Below are 22105 nucleotides of genomic sequence, written 5' to 3'. Positions count from 1 at the left end.
TAAAACTTTGTCCAATATTTGACACTTAATTTTAATAAAATTTTTTATGATAAAAACTAAATTATTACAAATTTTAAACTACAGAGACTAAATCGTTATAAGTTAAAGTTTAGAGACTAAATTGTAACTTTAGTGAAAGTAAAAGAACTAAATCATTACAAACTAAAGTTCACGAACTAAAATTGTTATTTTAGGGAAACTATATAGAACAGACGTATTTTTTAACCTTTTTGTCTTTGAAATTTACCTAGAATTTCAAAATGGTATTTTAAAACAAAACAAAAAATTGAATTGGTTACCAAACAATACTATTTTTAAAAAGTTAAAAACTAAAAACTAAAAACTAAAAATAAATGGTTATCAAATAGTCCCAAATTCGTTAGCTTTTTAACGTTAGATTAAGAACATGACTATTATGAACCACCTTTAAAAGTAGAGAATAAAATGAACAATTTTAAAATATATAGATTAAAATAATAACATTTTCAAGAAAGTATTTTAACCAAATAGTTATACAACAATCGAGCCTTAATTTTAAGATTTGGGTCGTAAACCCAAAAACTTTTTTTGTTTTCTCGGGTGAAAATGGACCATTTCCCTTCCTCCTTTTGCTTGGGAAGAAACTTGCCCGAACCTCCAAATTGAAGCTTGCGACGGACAGCCATACTTGAACGCTCAAGGTTCTCGCCAGTAGCCATACCAGAACGACGCACCAGACTGAAGCTCGCAATTTCTCGTCTCCCATTTCTCTCTACCGATCTCATTTTAAACCATTTTCAGGTGACGCCCTCAGGCTGCACGCTTCATTCTCAGAATTCAGGGGGGGCGGTGGCGAAGTCTCTCACATTTCTATCCATGTAAAGTTTCAGATTCTGCACACTACTGGGTTACAGTTGCTGGTGAAAAACTATGGAAACCTTAACTTCCACATCCAATTCTTGTCCCTCAACTCCCCGTTGGAATCTCGAGAGGCCATTTCTCACTGGACGTTTCCACCAGGTTTCTATTTCTTTACCTTGTTATGTTATTCACATTTATTTATTTTCTTCCCAATTGGGCAGCAATGTGTTTGTGTTTTGAGAAGAATCGAGTCCAAGCTATAGCATTAAGTTATTTTCCAAGTTAGAGAGGCTTAATTTGGAGCTTGTGCTATTGGAATAATATCAATTTTCACTTCTGCCATGTAATTTAGTTGTTTCCGAATGCCCTGTTTTGTTATGAACATTGTAGCTTTAATTCTTTGGTTGTCCCGTGGTGAAATTGGGTAATGACTTTGTGATTTTCAAATTATACTCCAGGAAGCAAAGGCTACTTCTCGTTTTGCTGAATTGAAATTGGATTCTTTCAGGTAGATAACAGTGTTAATATATATGTTTTTTTTTTTTTTTTTTCTCGTTTCTCCTTTTTGAGTCGTAGTGTCATGACTTGAAACAGTACTTATCGTACACTTATAATTCAAAATATCTCAGTAATGGGGGGCTGGAAAAGGCCATTGGCTGTTATGATGCTGCAATTCAGGTATGATTTGCAATTAAAATTATATGTTAAATATTCTGTTTCAAAATCGAGGGACATATTATCTTAATTTCCTAATCTAGTTCTATAATTTTTGATATTGGGTATGATTCGCATTTTGCAGTAACCTATAAAAGGCCGCTATTTGGCAGCTAGTCAATTTCAGTGCAAAGGGAAAGAATATTGTGGTTTGACATTTTCTTGATATAAGATAGTTAAGTTTTGAGGGAAACAACGTTTACTCACTTTCCCCATTATGATTTGTCGAGAGAACATTTCAAAAAAGTAAAGATATGTACTTTTGTATGTATCAAGAAACTTTTATTTTCTAGGAGACTAAAATTATTGAGATAGGCGATTGCTCTTAAAATTAGAACTACTCTTTCTATTGTATTGTCCCCTTGCTCAATGGAGATTGTGAATGTTAAGACTGCATGCGGCAATGGTGTTTCGTAATTGCAGCATGGAAAACAAACCTTAAATTATTTAATGAATATTGGAGTGGGTGATTCAGTTTGAGGGAATTTTTTTTTTCTTGTTTTTATATTTGACTGCAAATTGGAGCAAGTTCTCTAGATGGAACAGTCTTTGATTGGGCCTCTTCAATACTATTTGAATCATAAGTTTAAGAAGACTGAATTTGATAGTTGGACTCTTCGGATGAGAAAAGTACAAATCAACATGGTTGGTTACTTGAGATTAATACTTTATCCAATGGTGGAGCGAAAAGGTGTGTAGTGATTCCTGCTGGAGCTAATGATCGGATGGTGAGTTTTTTGGAAAATGGTTATAGATTTTTAGAGGAAGACTAGTTCTGGGAAAGCAAATCGGGGTGCAAAATAATATGAGTAAGAACTGTTGCTATAAATGCCTCTAAGAAGGACAGATCCGGTAATATTTTCAATTTTAGTTAATGGTATTCTTAGGGAACCGTGGTTCAAGGGATGGGCTTGGGTTCTCTAACGATTGGTTCATTGGCAGTTTTGTGGTTTATTTGGTTGGAAAAGAATATAAAAGGTTTTCTCGGGGAAGGTAGTTTATAGGAGGACATTTGAAATTTACGTACTTGATTGCTTCTTTACGGGCTTTCCATTCTTCTGTAGGAGGATGTTTGAATTATGGGCTCCGAATTCTAATTTATTTTGTAATTATCCTTTGTTTTTTGGTTGCCAAAAGTCGAGGTTCTATTTTGTAATTGTTGGAGTTCCTTCTTGTTATCGGGATGTTCCTCCCCCTCCTCCTTTTTGGTATCATCCTTCTTGAATTCTTAATGAAAGGTGGTTTCTTATTTAAATGTTATTTTTTTCTGAACAAGAAAGAAACAGACTTTTTGATAGATGAAAAGACAACTAAATGCTTAAAGATACAAAATCCTGAAGAAGTAAATAGAAAACAAATCTCCAAATATAACAAGAGGCTAAAATTAAAAGATTGAAGAATAAATTGCCATTGACAAGACAACGAGCCAATGCAACTGTAAAACTTCCTTCAAATTGCATAAAGTGCACCAAGATTAACACAAATCCCCGACCTCCAATGATAAGAAAGGTGAAATATTTAAGGACTCAAAGTCTCGAACTCCAAAGGCAAATGCTTTTAGCCTTCTTGATGAACCAAGCACCAAAATGATATAACAACAACAAAATTATCCCATAAGTGAAACCAAAAACCAAAAAGGCAAGTAAATTATGCAAAAGAGGTTGTATCATTGTTTTCTCTATATCTAGTTTTTTTTAGAAAATAACGTCAAACCAATGTGGGTGGGTTAGTTTTTGGCTTGTGGTGTGTTGGGGCAATTTCAATGGCACTAGATTCAGGCACTGGTTCATCAAGTGTTTAAGAAAGTCTTTTTTTTTTTTTTTTTTTAACAAGATACGAACTTTTCATTGAGATATGAAACGGAACAATATGTTCAAGGATACAAACTCCCAAAGGAGTGAAAAAGAAAAAGCAAAAAGCAAAGATAACATCAAACTAAAAAGGAGTTATAAATGCCTCCCAATTCATACGAATCATACTAGGAGAGTAGGAAGAGAAAAGATCGGAAAGGGCACACCATTGAGATATTTTGAATCTGGCAAGATTAAAATACTTCAATGACGAATGACGAGAATCTTCAAATATCTTATGCCAAAGTTGGTAAGATTAAGATATGGTCCCTGCCAATTATGAAGACTTAAAGGTTTGGATGCTCGGACTGTTTTTCTGTCAAATATCTTATGCCAAAGCTGGTTAATCAGCAGGTAAGGGCTCACAACGATGGAAACGGTCGAATTAGTTAGAAGTTTAGATTATGTGGACTTAGTTAGAAGTTGTTTAGATTTTGTGTTTAAATTTAGCAAATAAATCTCCTTTTTTGTTAGGGAAGTTAGGAGGTTATTCCTAGATTTTGTTTCCTCTTGTAACCTATATACAGTGCCTCTATTCCTCATCTTTGATCCATCAATTTGAGAAATAAAGAATTTATTTCTTCTCTCTTTTCTCGTGTATGTCTCTCTGGTGTCTCTATCCTCAGTTTTTATGGTATCAGAGCTAGGTTTAGATTGATACCAGAATGGTTAAAACGGCCATGTTGACTGATGTGCGCAAGGATGAGGGTTCCGAAGGATCGAATACGACCTCAATTTCTCTCCCTACAAGCACATCCATTACACCTCACATCTCTATCTCTGAAAACACTTCGCTCCAAATTACCTCTCCAAAACTCAATGGAAAAATTTTCTGCAATGGTCTCCATCGGCTCTCCTAGTTATCCGTGGTCGAAGTCGACTGGGTACATCAATGGCACGATAGCAAAACCAGATGAAACTGACCCTTCTTTTTCGTGTGGGATGCTCAAAACTCAATGGTCATGGCATGACTCATTAACTCGATGGAGGAGGACATTAAAGAATCATTCCTCTTCTACTCAACAACAAAGGATCTTTGGAATGCGCTCACTATGACATTTTCTGATTTTGATAACTCGGCTCAATTATTTGAATTACGCAATAAGGCACGCTCCTTACGACAAGGTGATCCGATGTCACCCAATACTACAACTCATTACGTCGGTTGTGGGTTGAACTTGATCTATGTCTCAATCTCGAATGGGAGAACCCGAAGGATGCTAAACGCTTCTACAAACACGTCGAGAAGGAACGCATTTATGATTTTCTTGCAGGTCTTCGTTCAGAATTAGATGATGTGCGTGACCGCTTACTTGCCACAAAGCCAATCCCAGCCACTGACGAAATCTTCGAAGAAGTCCGCTGGGAGTCAAGCCGTAAACGTGTGATGATGGGTGATACACCCACAAAACCTATGTCCCTCTCGCTGGAATCATCAGCTCTGGCGGCACGGGACAACCTATGGTGTGATCATTGTAAGCGCACAAACCATATAAAAGATCGGTGTTGGGAACTCCATGGTCGTTGTCAACGGAAGAATTTATCAGGGGATTATCGGCCACCTCCACCTACAAATACTCCACCTTCTCGAACCAGCTCCTCCGACTATCAAGTGGGTCCTAGTGTGTCAAACTCCTAAGATTTGACCACCTCTCTCCCTCCATTTTCGAAGGCACAACTTGAACAGCTCTGTCGCCTCTTAACACTGTTGGTTGAGTCTACTCCTTCATCAAGTTTCGTGGCACAACGAGGTATTTTTAGTGCAGCTTTAACAAGTCAGCAACATTCCGATCAGTGGATCTTAGATTTGGGTGTAACTGATCATATGACCGCTTTTCATGATATGTTTACCATGTACTCACCCAACCCGATTCAGACACATGTCAAGCTTGCAGATGGGTCATCGGCCATTATTAAGGGCTTTGGTTATATTATTCTTAGCTCGAATATTACATTGCACTCAGTGCTCCATGTGCCTAAATTATGTTGCAATCTAATTTCTCTTCAGAAGTTGACTCATGATTTAAAGTGTCAGGCCCTATTCAGTGACTCTAAGTGTTTGTTTCAGGACTTGATAACGAGAACGACGATTGGTAGTGTTGATGGCTTTGAGGGGCTCTACTACTTCAGAGAATCAAATCTAAGAAATAAACAAGTTCTCTAGGTTGGTGGTGAGTCAAATTCTAGAGAACAACAAATTCTACTTTTACATCACCGTTTAGGGCACCCAAGCTTTCAGTATCTTAAACATTTGTATCCTTCACTTTTTCATAAAGATGACCTGTTTACTTGCGAAGTGTGTCCACTTGTTAAACGCTCTCGTACATCTTATCATTTTGTCGAGTATATAACATCCAGTCAATTAACAATGATTCATAGTGATTTATGGGGGCCGTCTCGCATCAAAACTATGTCCGGTAAACGTTGGTTCTTTACCTTCACTGATGACCACACTAGAGTTTGTTGGGTCTATTTACTTAAAGAAAAATCTGAAACTGCATCAATCTTTCAATAGTTTCATTCTCTCATTCATAATCAATTTAATACAAGAATCAAAATTCTTCGCACAGATAAGGGGACAAAATATTTTAATCAAACATTGGGAACTTTCCTGTCTCAAAATGGAATCATTCACCAAAGTTCCTGTGTCATGACCCCCAACAAAATGGTATAGCTGAAAGGAAAAATAGGCATCTTTTAGAAACTGGCCGTGCTCTCATGTTCACCAATTCTATTCCTAACCGTTTTTGGGGTGATGCTGTCCTTATTGCTTGTTATCTCATTAATCGGATGCCCTCTCGTGTTCTGAAATTTAACACTCCACTAGAAATCTTACTCACTATCTATCCATAAATCCCATCTGTCCTCACAATCCCGCTCAAAATATTTGGATGTACTGCATTCACTCGTGTTTATGATCATGAACGTCACAAATTGGAGCCAAAAGCCAGAAAGTGTGTCTTCCTTGGTTACTCTCCTACTCAGAAAGGCTATAAATGCTATTGTCCAATCACCAATAAATTTTACACTACCATGGATGTCACATTTTTTGAGTCTCGATCTTTTTTCTCCCGGAATTTCCCTCAGGGGGAGACTGAGCCTTGCAAGTAATCTTGATGAAAATTTTTGGGAGATTGACGATCTAAATACCAGGATTGAGTCCCCTCAGTCAAAAGTACCTATCCCGATCGTCCCGATTACTCAGATAGAAGAGTCAGTTCCTATTATTTTTTGTAATAATGAAGATGATCAAGCTAACCCAAATTGAAGTGACAAGCAACCTGAGACTCTTGTTTATTCTTGGCGACAAACAATTCAAAGAGGAGTGGAGCCACCACAGCCTCAACAGCAAAGTCATGAATCCATCTCGTCCTTAGGTACTGATTACTGAACAATCTACCCTTGTGCCTCAAGATAATACTAATGATCTTGATCTTCCTATTGCACTTAGGAAGGGTGTGAGATCGTGTACTCAGCATCCAATTGCTCGATGTGTTGGTTATAGTCATTTATCTTCAGCAGTTCAGACCTTGGCTCTCAATCTGGAAGCCAATGAGATACCAAAATCCATTCAAGAGGCTATGAGCAATCCACAGTGGAAAAATGCGGTAAATGATGAAATGAAGACTTTGAAGCTTAATGATACGTGGATAGTAGTTGATCGTCCTCAAGATAAACCAACGGTAGGATGCCGATGGATCTTTACTGTCAAATATAAGGCTGATGGGTCCATTGAAAGGTAAAAGCAAGATTGGTGGCCAAAGAATACTCTCAGACTTTTGGGGTAGACTATTAGGAGACATTTGCACTTGTTGCAAAATTAAACACAATCCATGTCCTCTGTCCCTTGCTGCAAATTTGGATTGGAAACTACAACAACTAGATGTCAATAATGCATTCCTTAATGGAGATTTGGAAGAAGAGGTGTACATGGACCTTCCTCCTGGATTTGACATTGATAAGTATGATGGGAAGGTGTGTAAGCTAAAGAAGTCTCTCTATGGTTTAAAACAATCCCCATGTGCATGGTTCAGGCGATTTTCAAAGGCTGTTTAACAAGGGTATACCCAAGCTCAAACTGACCATATAATGTTCTATAGGCACTCTCAAGGTAAGATTACCATCCTCATTATTTATGTCGATGATATTATCGTCACAGGTGACAATCATGAAGAAATGGAGAGACTAAAACAGGTACTTGGAAAGGAGTTCGAAATAAAGAACCTGGGGGCACTTCGGTATTTTCCAAGGATGGAAGTCGCAAGGAGCAGAACTGGTATATCTGTGTATGTCAAAGAAAATATGTATTAGACCTCTTGAAGGAAACCGGAATGCTTGGATGTAAACCATATGATACTTCAATAAGTCCCAATCATAAGTTGGGAGAGAGCCTAGACGGGGTACCGGTTGATAAAGGGAGAAATCAACGTCTTGTTGGAAGATTAATCTATTTATCCCACAGTAGGCCGGATATTGCATTTGCAGTGAGTGTAGTAAGTCAATACATGCATGCTCCTACTGAAGAACAGATGGAAGCCGTGTATCATATTCTTAGATATTTTAAAGGAACTCCAGGACTTGGATTATTTTTTGGAAAGGATGATGACAGAAAGATTAAGGTGTTTACAGATGCTGATTGGGCAGGTTCTGTTCAAGATAGGAGATTTACGACAGGATATTGTACCGTCGTATGGGGTAATCTTGTTATATGGAGGAGTAAGAAACAATCAGTTGTTGCAAGTAGTGCTGAGGCTGAATTCAGGGCATTATCTCATGGTATTTGTGAGATAATGTGACCGAAACTCCTTCTCCAAGAACTCAAGATCAGGTTTGATAGTTCAATGGAAGTCTATTGTGACAACAAGGCTGCAATTGCTATTGCACACAATCCAGTGCATCATGATCGTACTAAGCATGTTGAGGTTGACAGACATTTTATCAAGGAGAAGATTGAAGAGGAAATTATAAATCTGATGTATGTTCCATTATCAGATCAAGCTGCAGATATTCTAACAAAAGGACTCTTGAGGCCCGTGTTTGAAAGATTGTTGGTCAAACTGAAACTGTTCAATCTGTAGAGTTCAGCTTGAGGGGAGTGTTGAATTAGTTAGAATTCTAGATTATGTGGACTTAGTTAGAAGTTGTTTTAAAGTTGTTTAGATTTTGTGTTTAAATTTAGCAAATAAATCTCCTTTTTTGTTAGGGAAGTTAGGAGGTTATTCCTAGATCTCTTGTAACCTATATATAGTGCGTCTATTCCTCATCTTTGATCAATCAATTTGAGAAATAAAGAATTTATTTCTTTTCTCTTTTCTCTTATATGTCTCTCTGGTCTCTATCCTTAGTTTTTAGAAACTTTATCTGGAAGCTGGAAATTCCTAAAAACCTAAGGTCTTATTGTGGATTTTTGGTAAAAATAGGCTCAAGACGTTGTAGACTTCAGAAATTAATTCTCACATCGTATATTTCTCTGAATTGGTGTATTCTGTGTAGAAAGAATGGATAAGATGAAACACACCTCTTCCTAAACTGCCCTTCTGTTGCTGGTTGTTGGGCAAAATTACTCTCAACCTTAGCTGGGTTTTCCCTAACAACGCGGCAGAAGCCTTTGTACAGCACGTTTTGGGGACAAGTTTCAAAGGTCGAGTGAATATTTTTGGTCAAGTGCAGTCGTGGGCTCATAAAGAGTGTGAAAGAAACATTCCATAAAGAAGAATTGGATAGAGCTGCCTTTTGGGATCTAGTTAAAATCTTTGCCAATTGAGAGTCTTTTTCGTAACCTTTTGGCTTGTGGAGATATCTCATCTCCCTTTTTTTTGTACTTTTCTCTTTTTATAATGAAAGTAACTTTATTTTATTTTATTATTTTCTTTTTGTAAAGAAGAAGAGTTGGGTTTTCAGTATTTTTTTTATCTTTGAAATTTTCATCACAGTTTCTGAAAAAAATAATTGTTTTCTGTCACGCTTACATTGTGTAGGAACTTATTGTAATTGATGATCTCCTTTCTGCCCTGCTTGGAGTTGAGGGACGCTATATTTCAATCAAAAGACTTCACGGCAAAGAGGATGAAGTTTCTTTCCTGGTTGATGCATCTATGGATTTGGCTCTCCAGGTAGCCATTTGGGGCATGGAAAGTTACTAAGGCTGTTGTTGTTTTGATTTATTTAGTTATTATTACTATTTTAGTACTTTGCATTTGTAGGTGTGGTTAGTAGGTTTATTGTTTCAAATTTTGTACTGAAGAATATAACTATTGTGCTAATTTGCTACCCGGTGATAATTTGCTTTCTTTTAGGTGGTGTTAAAAGAAATGAATGAGACAGCAACAAACTGGGTATCATGGACCTCTAAGTTCTTATCAAACATGGTTCAGTTTATATCTATTTATGTGGGGTCATGGACATAGTTGTCAAATTTTATTTCCAGGAACTGTATTATCTAGCAGATTTTGTACATTTATACAAGCTTTGATACCACATGATGACTTCCTTGCAATTGTTCATAGTTTATGTCGAACAAGTGTAGGGGATATTTAGATATTGTATTATTATAATGCTGAAGATTTTTCAAGAAGCAGTTTGATGAGTTGCATTCTGTAAACCATCATTCCTTTTGTTCTTCCTGGGAGATGTATCGACAATAATACTTCCTTATGGAATTTTAAGGATTTTCCTGCACAATGGAATTTGAATTACCTTCCTTAATCCGTGAGAACTTTTAGAATGTAATGAATACAATCACCCCCATTATGGATTATTATCATTTTACATGATCATGATGATGTTGCCACTAAATTCTTGTTTTGCTAATTAAGGCTAACATTGCAGGAGTTGGCAAAAAGAATATTTCCTCTGTGTGAGAGCTTTCTGATTATTAATCTGTTTGTTGAATCAAGATCTCAGTTCAAGAAGGGCTTAGTTAATCATGCCTTTGCTGCTGCACTTAGAGCTCTCCTTCTAGTAAGTGCTTTGTTTTTAACTGTGATGTAAAAACTGTATTATTTTGAGTAAAGCTGGAAACTGCACCTTCCTATTTTTTTTTTCATCCTACCAGTACATCCTTGTATCCATTTGGGGCTCGAACACACAACCACAAGTCATCTTTATATTATAGTCTTCAATATTAATTTTGTACTTCAAATGAAAAGAAATAACAATCTGTCCAAAGTAATGCAGATAATTTGTGAAGATACATTATAAACACACAATTCCTTTATATTTTCTCTTTCTTCAATTCCCTCCATTTTTGGGGGTAAGAAGTAGAAATTTTGTTTCCTAACTGAAAATAGGAGGTAAAACATGAATTGATGTCTTTTATATGGGTTTTCTTCCTCCTTTCTCTCCCTCCTTTTCCCTGAAACATTTTACTAGCTGAAGGACTTTAATGAATTTTATTAGAGAGCATTTTTGATGCAACTATGGTTAGACCTATAATTTCCTTTTATCCCTAAGAAAGATAACATGTGTAGAGTTAAACCTTTGCCATCCTTCATTCCTAGTGACACTCCACCATTGTTTCAAAGAAGGCATAAAGGACTTCTGTCGAAGCCAACATTTTTCGAAATTGAAGGTGCTAGGACTCTATGAGAAGATAGCCTTCACTAAGAGAATGAGAAAATGATCTAAGGTGCTTCTGACATTCTTTGAGACCCTTCATTTCTGAAATCTAGAAATGGCGCGAAAGTCTTTTACCTGAACCACTTTATCCTTCTTTGGTATCAAACAAATAATATTTTCTTGTTAGTACACTCATTCAAATGACCATTTCTATGGTAATTCAACAAAGAATCTTTTGAAATCATCCTTCCAGTAACTCCAAATTTTTTGGAAAAATTCTGAAGTGAATCCATCCGGATCCGGGCCTTATCTTTACCAAGACCTTATAAAGTCTCCCTACAAAATCCATAAATCTGAGCATATCCCAGCTCTATCTGGAAATCAGTCCTTTTTAAGATAAAGAAGCAGGACAATACATTACTGGTGGTCCACCCTTCTGAACCATCTAGCAAAGACAATTTAAGAGAAATTGTGTATGCACCACGGACCACCTCAGTAATAAAAGTAGAATCAACCTACATTGCAATGATCCACTCTTGGCACCAATGTCTTTAGTGTAAAACCTGCTGACACTTAGAGCAAATCAAAGAGACTTAGAAACCACCTAACTGCCTTGATGAGTTTCGATTCCAAGAATGGTACATGTTCCTGTATTTTTTAAATATAAAGTCTAGTGTCTGAGCTCTTGAGAATCAAATCTGATCTTATGAACTATTTTATACTCTTATTAGATAAAGGAAGTACATAGTATTATTAAAAAAAAGGAACATCATATGTCATGTGATGTAATATCTTTTTGAAACAAGATACAATAACAGTAACAGAATAATTACTAAAGGGAGAAGATAAAATACACCAAGAAGAAGCTTGAACACTGTTCCATAAGATTATGTTGAGTCTGATAATTATGTAATATGTTAAGAGTCTCAAAATATGTTGAATTGAACATTGTATGATACGCTCCTGTTTTTGTCCCATAGGATTACCAAGCAATGGTAGCCCAGCTTGAGCACCAGTTTCGACTTGGTAGACTTTCCATCCAAGGATTGTGGTTTTACTGTCAGGTTTGAGCTTCTTTTAATCTACAAATTCATTTCAAGTATGCCCTCTCACGTATTATGCATTGCAGCCTATGATGGGTTCCATGCAAGCATTATCTGCAGTGACTCGGCAGGCTTCAGCTAATGATTTTGCAGGTTCTGCAGTTCTTAACCTCTTACAGAGCCAGGTACAAACTTGTATTTATTCCAAAAATACAAAGAAATGAAAGAATTTAATCATAGTGCCGTGGGATTGCAAAAAGTTCCTCCAAATGATATTGATAATAAAGAATGATAATTACAGATGAATTTAGAATGCAGCCCTAATAGTAGTGTCTTATATTTTATTCTCGCTTCTACCTCAAATTTTGAGAATTCTGTAGATTCTTTCCTACTAGAACTTGCACACCAAAGGTTTGACAGCTTAATGCCAGAAAATCTTTACTTTCCATCTAAAGGAAGTGTCCATGGAGAAATTGATCCGGGCTTTGTCAGTAGCATGGATGGTAAGCACTAAGCAAGGTTGAATGCCTTAAACATAGAACAATGGAACTCACCAAGTACGGAGACAACAAAGACAAATGTTCCCAAGTTTCAAAGCTCCTTTGATGTGGAATACACCAATTTGGGACAATGAGGTTGTGAGCCTACCTCCTTTGGAGCATGTTGGCATTTTTTTTCTTTTAATCACGGGTCAACTAGGAAACCCTAGGAATGGGGATAAGTGAGTGTTGGCTCTATTGCTAACTGTAATAGGCATAAATTGCCTGTATATCTTTTTGCAAGCGACCACAGATTTCCAAGGACTACTACTTCTGACCATATGTTGCCCGGATAAAATGAGAGCAAGGCTTGATAAATGGAGGCCTCTTTACTTTTGACCTTACGGAGTTTGTATCTTCGAACAATTTTGTTCCTTTTCATCTATCAATGAAAGTTCGTATATTGTTAAAAAAAAAAAAATTATCGAAAGGGAAGGCTTACTTTGGCCCAAGCGATTCTGAACAACATTCCTGTGTACTACTTCTCCATTCTCAAAGTGCCAAACACGGTCATTCAGGTGATGGAGAAGCTTATGAGAGATTTTATTTGAAATGGGGGATCCTTTAGCCACGAAAGTCATATGGTAAATTGGGAGTGGATGTCTCTGCTGCAGCAACAAGGAGGGATGGGTGTTGGCTCTTTCGAAGCAGAGGAATTGTGCCCTCCACAAATGGCTGTGTGTTTTGCTCATGAGGAGGACAGGTTGTGCTGAAAGGTCATTGTAGCCATTTTTTGGTCTTTAGCCCCATGGGTGGATTACTAAATTGGTCAAAGGTTCATTTCCTGGATTGATGTAGACAAGAACAGACAGATTTTCCTTAACTTTGTGGTTTTCAAAGCATCAAATGGGGATGAGGGTGTAGTTTTGGAAAGATGACTTGACCGATTCCTCCCCTCTCGCCACGTTTTTCCTGAATTTTATGGGCTATCTTCTAGAAAAGAGTGTTTGATTGCTAATTGTTTTGGTGGAAGCTACCTCTTGTTGGGACTTGTGCTTCTGTAGGAACATTTTTGATAGGGAGATTCCTAGGTGGGCAGGCCTAACTAAGAAGTTGGAGTCCGTGCAGATTGGCCATGGGATAGATAGATTATGGTGGAAGGCTGATAGTAGCGGTGTCTACTCGGCTAGATCAGCATTTTCCCTCTCGACTAATCCTTCGCCTAAATTAAAAGCTCCAGTGGTGAATTTTATTTGGAATTTTCAAGTTCCGAAGAAGGTGAAGTTTTTCCTATGGTCTTTGTTCTACAAAAGCATGAATTCTGCGGAAAGGTTACAGAAGAGGTTTCTGTTTTGAGCTCTATCTCCTATTTGTGGGCTTTGTAACTATATGTTAGAAACAGTGGATCCCCTTTTTTCTGCAGTGCCCTTTTGTAGTTAAAGTATAGTCTTTCGCAAGCTCAGAGTTGGATTTATCTTTTTCTTTTCCTTGCTACATTGATGATTTTTTCATGGAAATTTAGGCGGTGGGCTTCTTTGAGGCAAGGCCTATGTGCTGTGCAATTTTGTGATTAGGGCGGTACTTTGGCTTCTTTGGAGAGAAATTAATAGTAGGCTTTTTGAAGAGAAAAAGTCCTTAGAGGGTACAACATATTACTTCTTGGTGGACTCTAAGCCACAAAAAATTCTTTTGTAATTATAGCCTATAGTTGATTGTAAATGATTGGAAAGCTGTCATTGTTTAGAGCTTGGGGGAGGGTGATCTCTACCCTCTCCCTTGGTTGTTCCTTCCCTTTTTGGTTCTTTGAATACATTGTCTTTATCCACAAAAAAAAATCTATAATGATGCTAAGTTTTTACTTTCTTGTTTAGGCCAAGGCTATGGCTGGTGATAATGCAGTGAGGTCTTTGCTGGAGAAGATGACACAGTGTGCAAGCAATGCTTACCTTGGTATATTAGAAAGGTTGGTTATGCTAGCTGCTACCAATTTTTGTGCTATTCCAAAAATTAGGCTAATTATTTCTACTAATGGTTGGTCAACTTCCTTACCCTCCCATTGACAGAGGTTAGAGGTGACTCCAATTTTGTGTGTAAAAATACTTGAAATATTTCCATCCAAGAAGTTGGAACTGTTCAAGTAATATGACCTAATTCTTACATTATACAGAGTTTAGAGGTGTTATGGTGTGGATATTTTGAAAAAATTGGATATGATGCTGTAGGGATTCGCCAATAAATAAATTCAATTTCCTTATGCATTACTGGCTTCTTGTACTATAACTACTGTGCATAATTCTAATTTGGAAGTTTTAATTATTTTTATTTTTTTTAATTTCTCTAATGGGTCGAAGTATATGTTGTAACATTGTTGTTTTCCATCCTCCCCTTCTCACATGCAATATTCATATCATATACGTGCAATTAATATGATGTCCTTTCAAGGTGTATTTTTGTAGATCAAAAAGTTGAGTGAGTGAACTAGAAAGTTGAGATCATTTGTATGCATTATTGATGATTAAATGAATGATAGATCATTTTTATGCATTTTGTATATGTTGAGATGTTTCATAAATTATTGCATAGAGTATGTATCCTAAGAGGAGCTAACTTCTCAGCATCTAAAGTTCTCATGCCTTTTTTATGACATTGCTTTCTGAAGAAGGGAAAGGAGGGGGAAAATAAGAGTTGCTTCTTTATTAAAGAATTTTTGTTTACGGTCATTGCTGAACCTCACTAGACTTAAAAGGATATTATTTTGGTCATTGTACTTGGTATCCTTAATTCTCCAATTTCTATCACAACGTGGTTATTTATTCTCAAAGTATATATGTCCCACAATTCAAATTTGTAATCACAGTGTGGGTTCACAACAATTCACATTTTCTGGAAAATAGTTTCCAGAATTTCCATCTGCCCATCAATTTAGTTTTAAGTTCTTTTTTGCAGCTACATTTTACCATTCCAGTATTTCTTGATCGGATCACTAAAATATAAATCAATTTTAATTTCAGATGGGTTTATGAGGGAGTTATTGATGATCCTTATGGTGAATTTTTCATTGCGGAAAACAAATCTCTACGGAAGGTACAATTTTCTATAATGTTTTAGTATATTTTGAAATTGTCATTCTCATGCTTATGAAGTATGTTTCTATAGGAGAGCCTCAATCAAGATTATGACACAAAGTATTGGAGGCAACGCTATAGTCTGAAGGATGGAATTCCTACCTTTCTTGCAAATATAGCAGGGATGATATTGACGACAGGAAAATATTTAAATGTCATGAGAGAGTGTGGGCATAATGTTCAGGTGTCTCTTTTTTTTTTTCATGGTTATTTTATAAAATAAAAAATAGGATATTTTTATTTTAATATATGATTTTGTGGCTATTTTCAGGTACCTGTTTCAGAAAATTCAAAGTTAATGAGTTTTGGCTCAAATCATCAGTATTTGGAGTGTGTAAAAGCTGCTTATGACTTTTCCAGTAGTGAGCTATTAAAACTTATTAAAGAAAAGGTAGCATTCAATGTATCGCTTCTTGCTGGTTTTTATCTTTATTTTAACAGTCTTTTCTTCTAATAATTTTTCTAGCTGTCATCCATGGTAATTTCTTTACAATAGTGACAAATTTTGAATTTTGATATTGTCCGTGTAGTATGACCTAATGGGGAAGCTGAGATCAATTAAGCATTACCTGCTGCTTGATCAGGTATATTATCTTTGATTGGAGTTAACTTTGCTGTCCTCTATAATCATAGGATATCAATATAAGTTCTAGGAAACATTCCATTAATGACATTTTATTCCGAAGGGATAGTAGGCTTAGAATGCATTTAAGTATTGTATACTTATTAATCCACAAGCATTATCCTTTTCTAATTTTCTTTACTGAAAAAATTGAAAAAGTAGGGTCAAGTTTTATGTTGGTATGTGGAACTGGCATAGTGTAACATGAATCCATTAAGTAAAGGAATTCAATATCTTCCCTTCTGGGATATTGACAAAGGAAAACTTTTGCCATGGAGGAAGGCTGATCACAGGGTTTTGGAAGCTGTGTTGAAGCTTTCCCATATGTGGGTTTTTTTTAATTAATTATTGGTTAAAAAATTATATTACATGATTGCAGGGTGATTTCTTGGTTCATTTTATGGACATTGCTCGAGATGAACTTTCAAAAAAGCTTGATGAGATTTCTGTAGAGAAGTTGCAGGTTTGATCTTAACCACCATCTATTGGCTTTCAGGCCAACTTTGTACCAATTATCGCCTAATGAACAATGTTTCTGCATTATTATCAAATGATGTGCCTTCATGGCCAACTAGTCTCTACTGGATGTTGCCTTACGCACCACAGCGGCTGCAGCAGATCCTTGTCATGAGGATTTAACATGTTGTGTGGTAAGCTGATTGCAAATTATTCTTTGTATGATGCAGAAAATACCAAGAATCTGCATGATTTCTTCATTTCTCAATTTACTGCAGGAAAGAACGTCATTACCCAAAAGCTTGCGTGCACTTAAGGATCTTGGTGACAATACAACTATTCCTGATAGCAATGATCAGGAAGAACCCATGGGCATTACTGGTCTTGAGGCATTTTCTTTAAGTTACAAGGTAATTTTATCGAGTGGCTATGAAAAGTTATTTCTTCCCATGTTTTTTCGTTCTCAATGCTACTTCAAGCCCAAATTTCCTAAAAAATATGAATGTGTTGTATTCTTACGCCAAACGTGCTACTATTTTATTTCTAAACTAGTGTTGCTACAGATTAAATGGCTTGTAAATTGATCTGGCCAACCCGACTTGGTATTAGTCAACCTAGGCTGTGGTCCTGGCTGTGTTAGATATCTATAAATGAATTAAATAATTTAAATTTACCCAACTCATAAGCTTAAGCTTTTGGGTTTGAATGATGATTTATTCATCCTTGATATGGTATGAGAACTCAAAACGCTCAAACAAGCATCTAATCCAAAAATGGGATCCGGCCAAGATTGATGAGCCAAAAGAGCTACGATCTTGTGGGGGTATGTTAAGGATCCCACATTGATAAGATAAGGGACCTAACAAGGGTTTATAATAGACATAGGCTACTCCTCTCATTGCCAATTGGTTTTGAGATGGAATCCCATGAATATTAATATGCTTATCGAAGGGCCAATCCTTTCGATTATTTTCAGATTGAGGTTTTGGATCAGTCTTCTGAATCAAACTCTTAGGTTGGGTATTAATTTGTTGAGGTGAAAATTTTGATCTTAAAAAAAATTAGCAAATATAATTCGCTGGACAATGTATATTAATTAAACTAGCATACTTTATATAGAAATTTACTTGCTTTCTCTCCTTGGAAGGTCATGTAAGGTTGCAGCCATGATTGAAAGGCCAATTTGAAAGTTCATTTAGGGTGGAGTTGTCTTGAAGGCGGAGCTCTCCTGAGCTTGGAAATGTGAGGAAGAAAAATGAGTTTATCTTATTAATTGCAGAAGGATTCATACTAAAAGGAAACCTTCACCTTAATAGGTTAGGGGGGATTAAATTACATTAGTTACCCTAAAGGTAAAAAAATAACCCTAGGTAAAAATTAATAATAATTACTACCTAATCCTAGTAATTAAACAAAGTAAAAGTTAAAACAATTACAAACTAATCCATAAGCCTACTTTATGATGCCTCTCTTGAGAAATTCCCTATGAACTTTGGGTAAATCATCCTTGATAATTTTTAATTTTCTCTGAAAAAGAAAAGAGCTGAAGTGAAACTGTCTGGCTCGAGGGCTTTGTTCCCATCACATTTGAATACACTCTTCTAATCTCCTCCAAAAAAATGGGGAGAGACGAGGAGATGAAAGAGAGAGAGAGTAAAAGAGGAAGGCTGAGTTAATGCTTTTTTTTTTTGATAGCAGGCTGAATTAATACAATATAAGGCATTGTATTATTAGAAATAGGTACTAGTTTCTTGATTCTTGCCAAACCTCAAGGGCATCCTTAAACTAATGTTTGGCTTGAATCAAGACTACCATCTTTTAGTTGCATCGATTTATATTTTTTATTTGCATTTGTATATCTTTAAGTGGACTCAATTTTCAGGTTAGATGGCCGTTGTCTATTGTTATATCATGGAAATCTCTATCAAAGTACCAGCTGATTTTTCGCTTTCTTTTCCACTGCAAACATGTGGAACGTCAGCTTTGTGGGGCATGGCAAGTGCATCAAGTATGGGCTTGGTTTTCTTTTTTCCTTTGTTAGATGGTCATTTAGTACCTACATTTTTCACACAAATAATAATCTATGGCAGGGGGTTCGTTCGCTTGATATCCGCGGTACTTCCATCTCAAGATCATCCTTACTCTGCCGTGCAATGCTTAAATTTATTAATAGCCTTCTTCATTATTTGACCTTTGAGGCAGGTTTTCCCTTTCCGAAAATTAATTTTTCATTGTTCGATGATGATGCTTGTGATAGAACCCGAACAAAACACAATATATTGAAATATAAAAGATATAGAAACGACAAGAACTATCGAGTAATTCGAGGTACTTGGACCCTCCCATCTTCTCTCGAGTATTCTTACTCAAGCCTAAACCATACTACTAATTGCCTACCTTCATCCTTTCCCCCTCACCTTATTTATAACCAACTCCCAAACCCAATTACTAATATACCCTTAATATCCTAATAATATCCCCAACCTATCCTAATGGTATATCAGCTTGCCTTGAACCTACATGCTGGTTTTTTAGGGTTGATACTGATAGTTAATTCCTTTCTTGACCCTACTGATGCATGCTGTTGGGATAAAATCCTACTCTATATGTTTCGTTGTCAATGCCATTACGTTTTGCCTTGATGGAAATGGAATATGCATTTGATTTTTGGCATGTTTCTTGGTTTTAGGTTCTTGAACCCAATTGGCACGTAATGCACAACCGGATTCAGACTGCGAAGAGTATTGATGAGGTGCATTCCCTTCTAATACCTATATTGTAGGGATAAGAATTTTATTGTCTATTCTATTCCTAACGTGCCTATTGTGTGTAAATATGATAACCTCATTTTATCAGGTTATCCAACATCATGATTTCTTCCTTGACAAGTGCCTCCGAGAATGTTTGCTTTTGTTGCCACAATTGCTTAAGGTCAGTTTATGTTGTATGTTTCTTCCCCTCAACTTACTGTGTAAGCAGGTTGGCAATAAGTTTGTGATCACTGTTCTAAAAAATCATAGACAAGTGCACACCTAGGTTTAGGTGATACCCGGGGAAGCGATTTCATTCACATGCACCACTTTGCACAAAAACCTCCCAAATTTGTATTAATTTTAAAGGTAGTATAGTTGCTAAACTAGCTATCTATAGATACCAAAAGAGAGAGAAAATTTTTCTGACTTGATTAGCCTTCTCCAATTTTGTGAAAGATTGAATCGCAGTACATATTTCTTATTCTCTCCTTCTCTTCCAACCTGCGGATTCTGATTTGGTAAGGGGTTCCGATTCAACCTGTTCATAGATCCTTCTTAGTCCCATAGTAAGAATTCTATTCGAGCTAATTAAGAATGGAAATTAGTAGTTGCCGTATTGATGAATTCATTATTTTGCATTTGGGTTGAAAACGGAAAGTTCATGTTAGAAGATGTGAAAAGGAATGTCCTGATGTCTTTACACTCTTCGCAATTCTTGTGGTTCAAAAATCATATTAAGGATGTTACTCAGCAACCAATTAATGTCTCATTATTCTTTCAGCTTCGTTATGAGCTAGGGCAGTGTCGAATGCAAAAGTTCAGAAGTAGAGGTCTTTGGTTTTTGGAATGGGTGGTATGGCCTTCCATAGGGGTCGTAGGAGTGCTATTGTCCCTGTTGGATTGAAGGAGGATGGAGGGCAGGTATTCCGGAGGATGCTGAAATCGTTCGTTCTTGGTCAGGATATCAGAAGATCAAGCGTCACAGAGGGCAAGAGATGTTCATTTTGCTGATGAAAGGAATGTAACATCAATGGGAAAGCTGAAAAACCAGGGGTCTGATAGAGAAGTGCAGAAAGGACCACCAAGAATTGATAGGACCTATGCTGACGTGGTAGCTGGAAAAGACAAGAATCTAACTCACAGGTCCTCAGACGAAATCCAAGGAATTAAAGGGGAGTCAAGAACATTTAAAAATGGAAAGGACCATTCCTATTGGATTAGAAAAGAAACAGAGGTTTTGGATTTGGATTGGAACCGTCTAATGGTGGTTACAAAAGGTTGCGCGCATGATGATTGGAATGCAATTACCAGGGCTCTAAAAGAGAAATTCACAATTGAATGTGTGATAAATCCTATCATGGTTGACAAGGGACTTTTGAGATTTACAAATGATAGGATCCTTAAACGTGGAGAACTTTCGAGAAAATGGAGGAAGATAGGAAACTTTCACTTGAAACTCGAAAAATGGAGCCCTTACCTGCACAATAGAAGCGAGTTCATACAAGGTACAGTGGTTGGATAACCATAAAAGACCTTCCATTGTATTACTGGTCTTGAGCGACCTTTGAAGCTATTGGAAGACATTTTGGTGGCATGTTGAAAATCTCTTCAAAGACGCTTAACATGTTGAATGCCTCGGAAGCCTTCATTAAGGTTAAACCTAATTATTGTGGGTTAATTCCGGCTACTGTGACCATTGATGATGAGAAGTATGGGTCCTTTACGATTAGGGTTGCAACTAATCATCGTCCACTCTCAGAAGTTTCAGGCATCTCGAATATGAATTACGAGGAATTATCAAACCCCCTGGATGTCGAAAGAATTTGAAGAATTTTGGAAGATGAACGGACAAATTTTATAAGGAATAATGTGGAAGCTGAAAGGTCGCAACCTGAAGAAGAAAAATATTTAAACTTGGGAATACAAGAAGACGTTTTGGAAGGCAACCTTAATCAGCCAGCCGGAATTGAGGATTCCACGAAAATAGAGATGATTAATGAAGAAAGAGAATTTGTTGGGGAAGAGCAAGAGTCACCCTTAAATCACACGGTTTCCCCTATTAATGAACCATGAATTGGTGATTTAAGATCTCCGATAATGGAGTCTGATTTTAGGGAGGAAATCACGGGGACACTGTTAAGTGAACAGGTGAATGATGAACTTGAAATCGAGAATTTTCTGCCAAGGAAATTTATTCCACCTCTGCTCTATCATTATACAAGAAGAAAATCTTCTGCAAAACTAAGTAAAGGGGCAGATTCTTTACAAACCGTTGGACTGGCCCTTTTAAATATGAATCTAAATTTGGAAACGGCCTTTAACGAGGAAAGAGAGAGAGAAAATTTTGGGGAATTAGGGGATTTTGATTCGATAGAAAAATCTATCCCCTCCGAAATCAAGGATTTTGTCCCTCCTAGTACGGATATGCTCCTCTTCTTAGAAAAGAACAAGGATGGCACGGCCACAAATAAAGAGACGTTGGAAAATACATCATCAATCACATTGGGCCATATTAATTCCACAAATATGCAACCAAGAAACCAAGATGCAACAGATTATTCTGATATTGATGATGGCTTTAATGGAAGTATCAGCAACCCAAATTCCCCTAAAGTAATCGAAGATGAAGAGATGAGCACTTTTGCTTTATTGGAAGTATCAGCAGC

General features: G+C 36.7%; 1 protein-coding gene across 4 annotated transcripts in view; it reads left to right on the top strand.

Annotated features, from left to right (window-relative positions):
• The first annotated feature begins 558 nt into the window (after window positions 1–558).
• LOC111013352 (Spc97 / Spc98 family of spindle pole body (SBP) component) overlaps window positions 559–22105 on the top strand; it is a 31611-nt gene continuing 10064 nt past the window's right edge. Inside the window, exons 1-21 of one of the 4 annotated variants that reach the window (XM_088118855.1) lie at window positions 559–780; window positions 870–999; window positions 1299–1348; window positions 1470–1518; window positions 9383–9517; window positions 9701–9739; window positions 10233–10364; window positions 11942–12025; window positions 12091–12189; window positions 14355–14446; window positions 15495–15567; window positions 15640–15792; window positions 15880–15999; window positions 16139–16192; window positions 16610–16693; window positions 16806–16880; window positions 16965–17096; window positions 18569–18694; window positions 18777–18884; window positions 19376–19438; window positions 19543–19617. In XM_088118855.1, the coding sequence (XP_087974981.1) occupies window positions 910–999; window positions 1299–1348; window positions 1470–1518; window positions 9383–9517; window positions 9701–9739; window positions 10233–10364; window positions 11942–12025; window positions 12091–12189; window positions 14355–14446; window positions 15495–15567; window positions 15640–15792; window positions 15880–15999; window positions 16139–16192; window positions 16610–16693; window positions 16806–16880; window positions 16965–17096; window positions 18569–18694; window positions 18777–18884; window positions 19376–19438; window positions 19543–19617 (1833 nt within the window). In that variant the 5' untranslated portion in view covers window positions 559–780; window positions 870–909. Of the gene's footprint in view, window positions 1000–1298; window positions 1349–1469; window positions 1519–9382; window positions 9518–9700; window positions 9740–10232; window positions 10365–11941; window positions 12026–12090; window positions 12190–14354; window positions 14447–15494; window positions 15568–15639; window positions 15793–15879; window positions 16000–16138; window positions 16193–16609; window positions 16694–16805; window positions 16881–16964; window positions 17097–18568; window positions 18695–18776; window positions 18885–19375; window positions 19439–19542; window positions 19618–22105 lie in introns of all 4 variants that reach the window. The other 3 variants (XM_088118854.1, XM_088118853.1, XM_088118856.1) reach the window with 3 other exon arrangements.

Source organism: Momordica charantia (assembly GCF_013281855.1).
Source record: "Momordica charantia cultivar OHB3-1 chromosome 10 unlocalized genomic scaffold, Mcharantia_2.0 BLBB01000010.1, whole genome shotgun sequence".
NCBI classification, from domain to species: domain Eukaryota; kingdom Viridiplantae; phylum Streptophyta; class Magnoliopsida; order Cucurbitales; family Cucurbitaceae; genus Momordica; species Momordica charantia.
The sequence above is the reverse complement of the archived record's forward strand: the minus strand, read 5'-3'. Positions and strand labels throughout refer to the sequence as shown.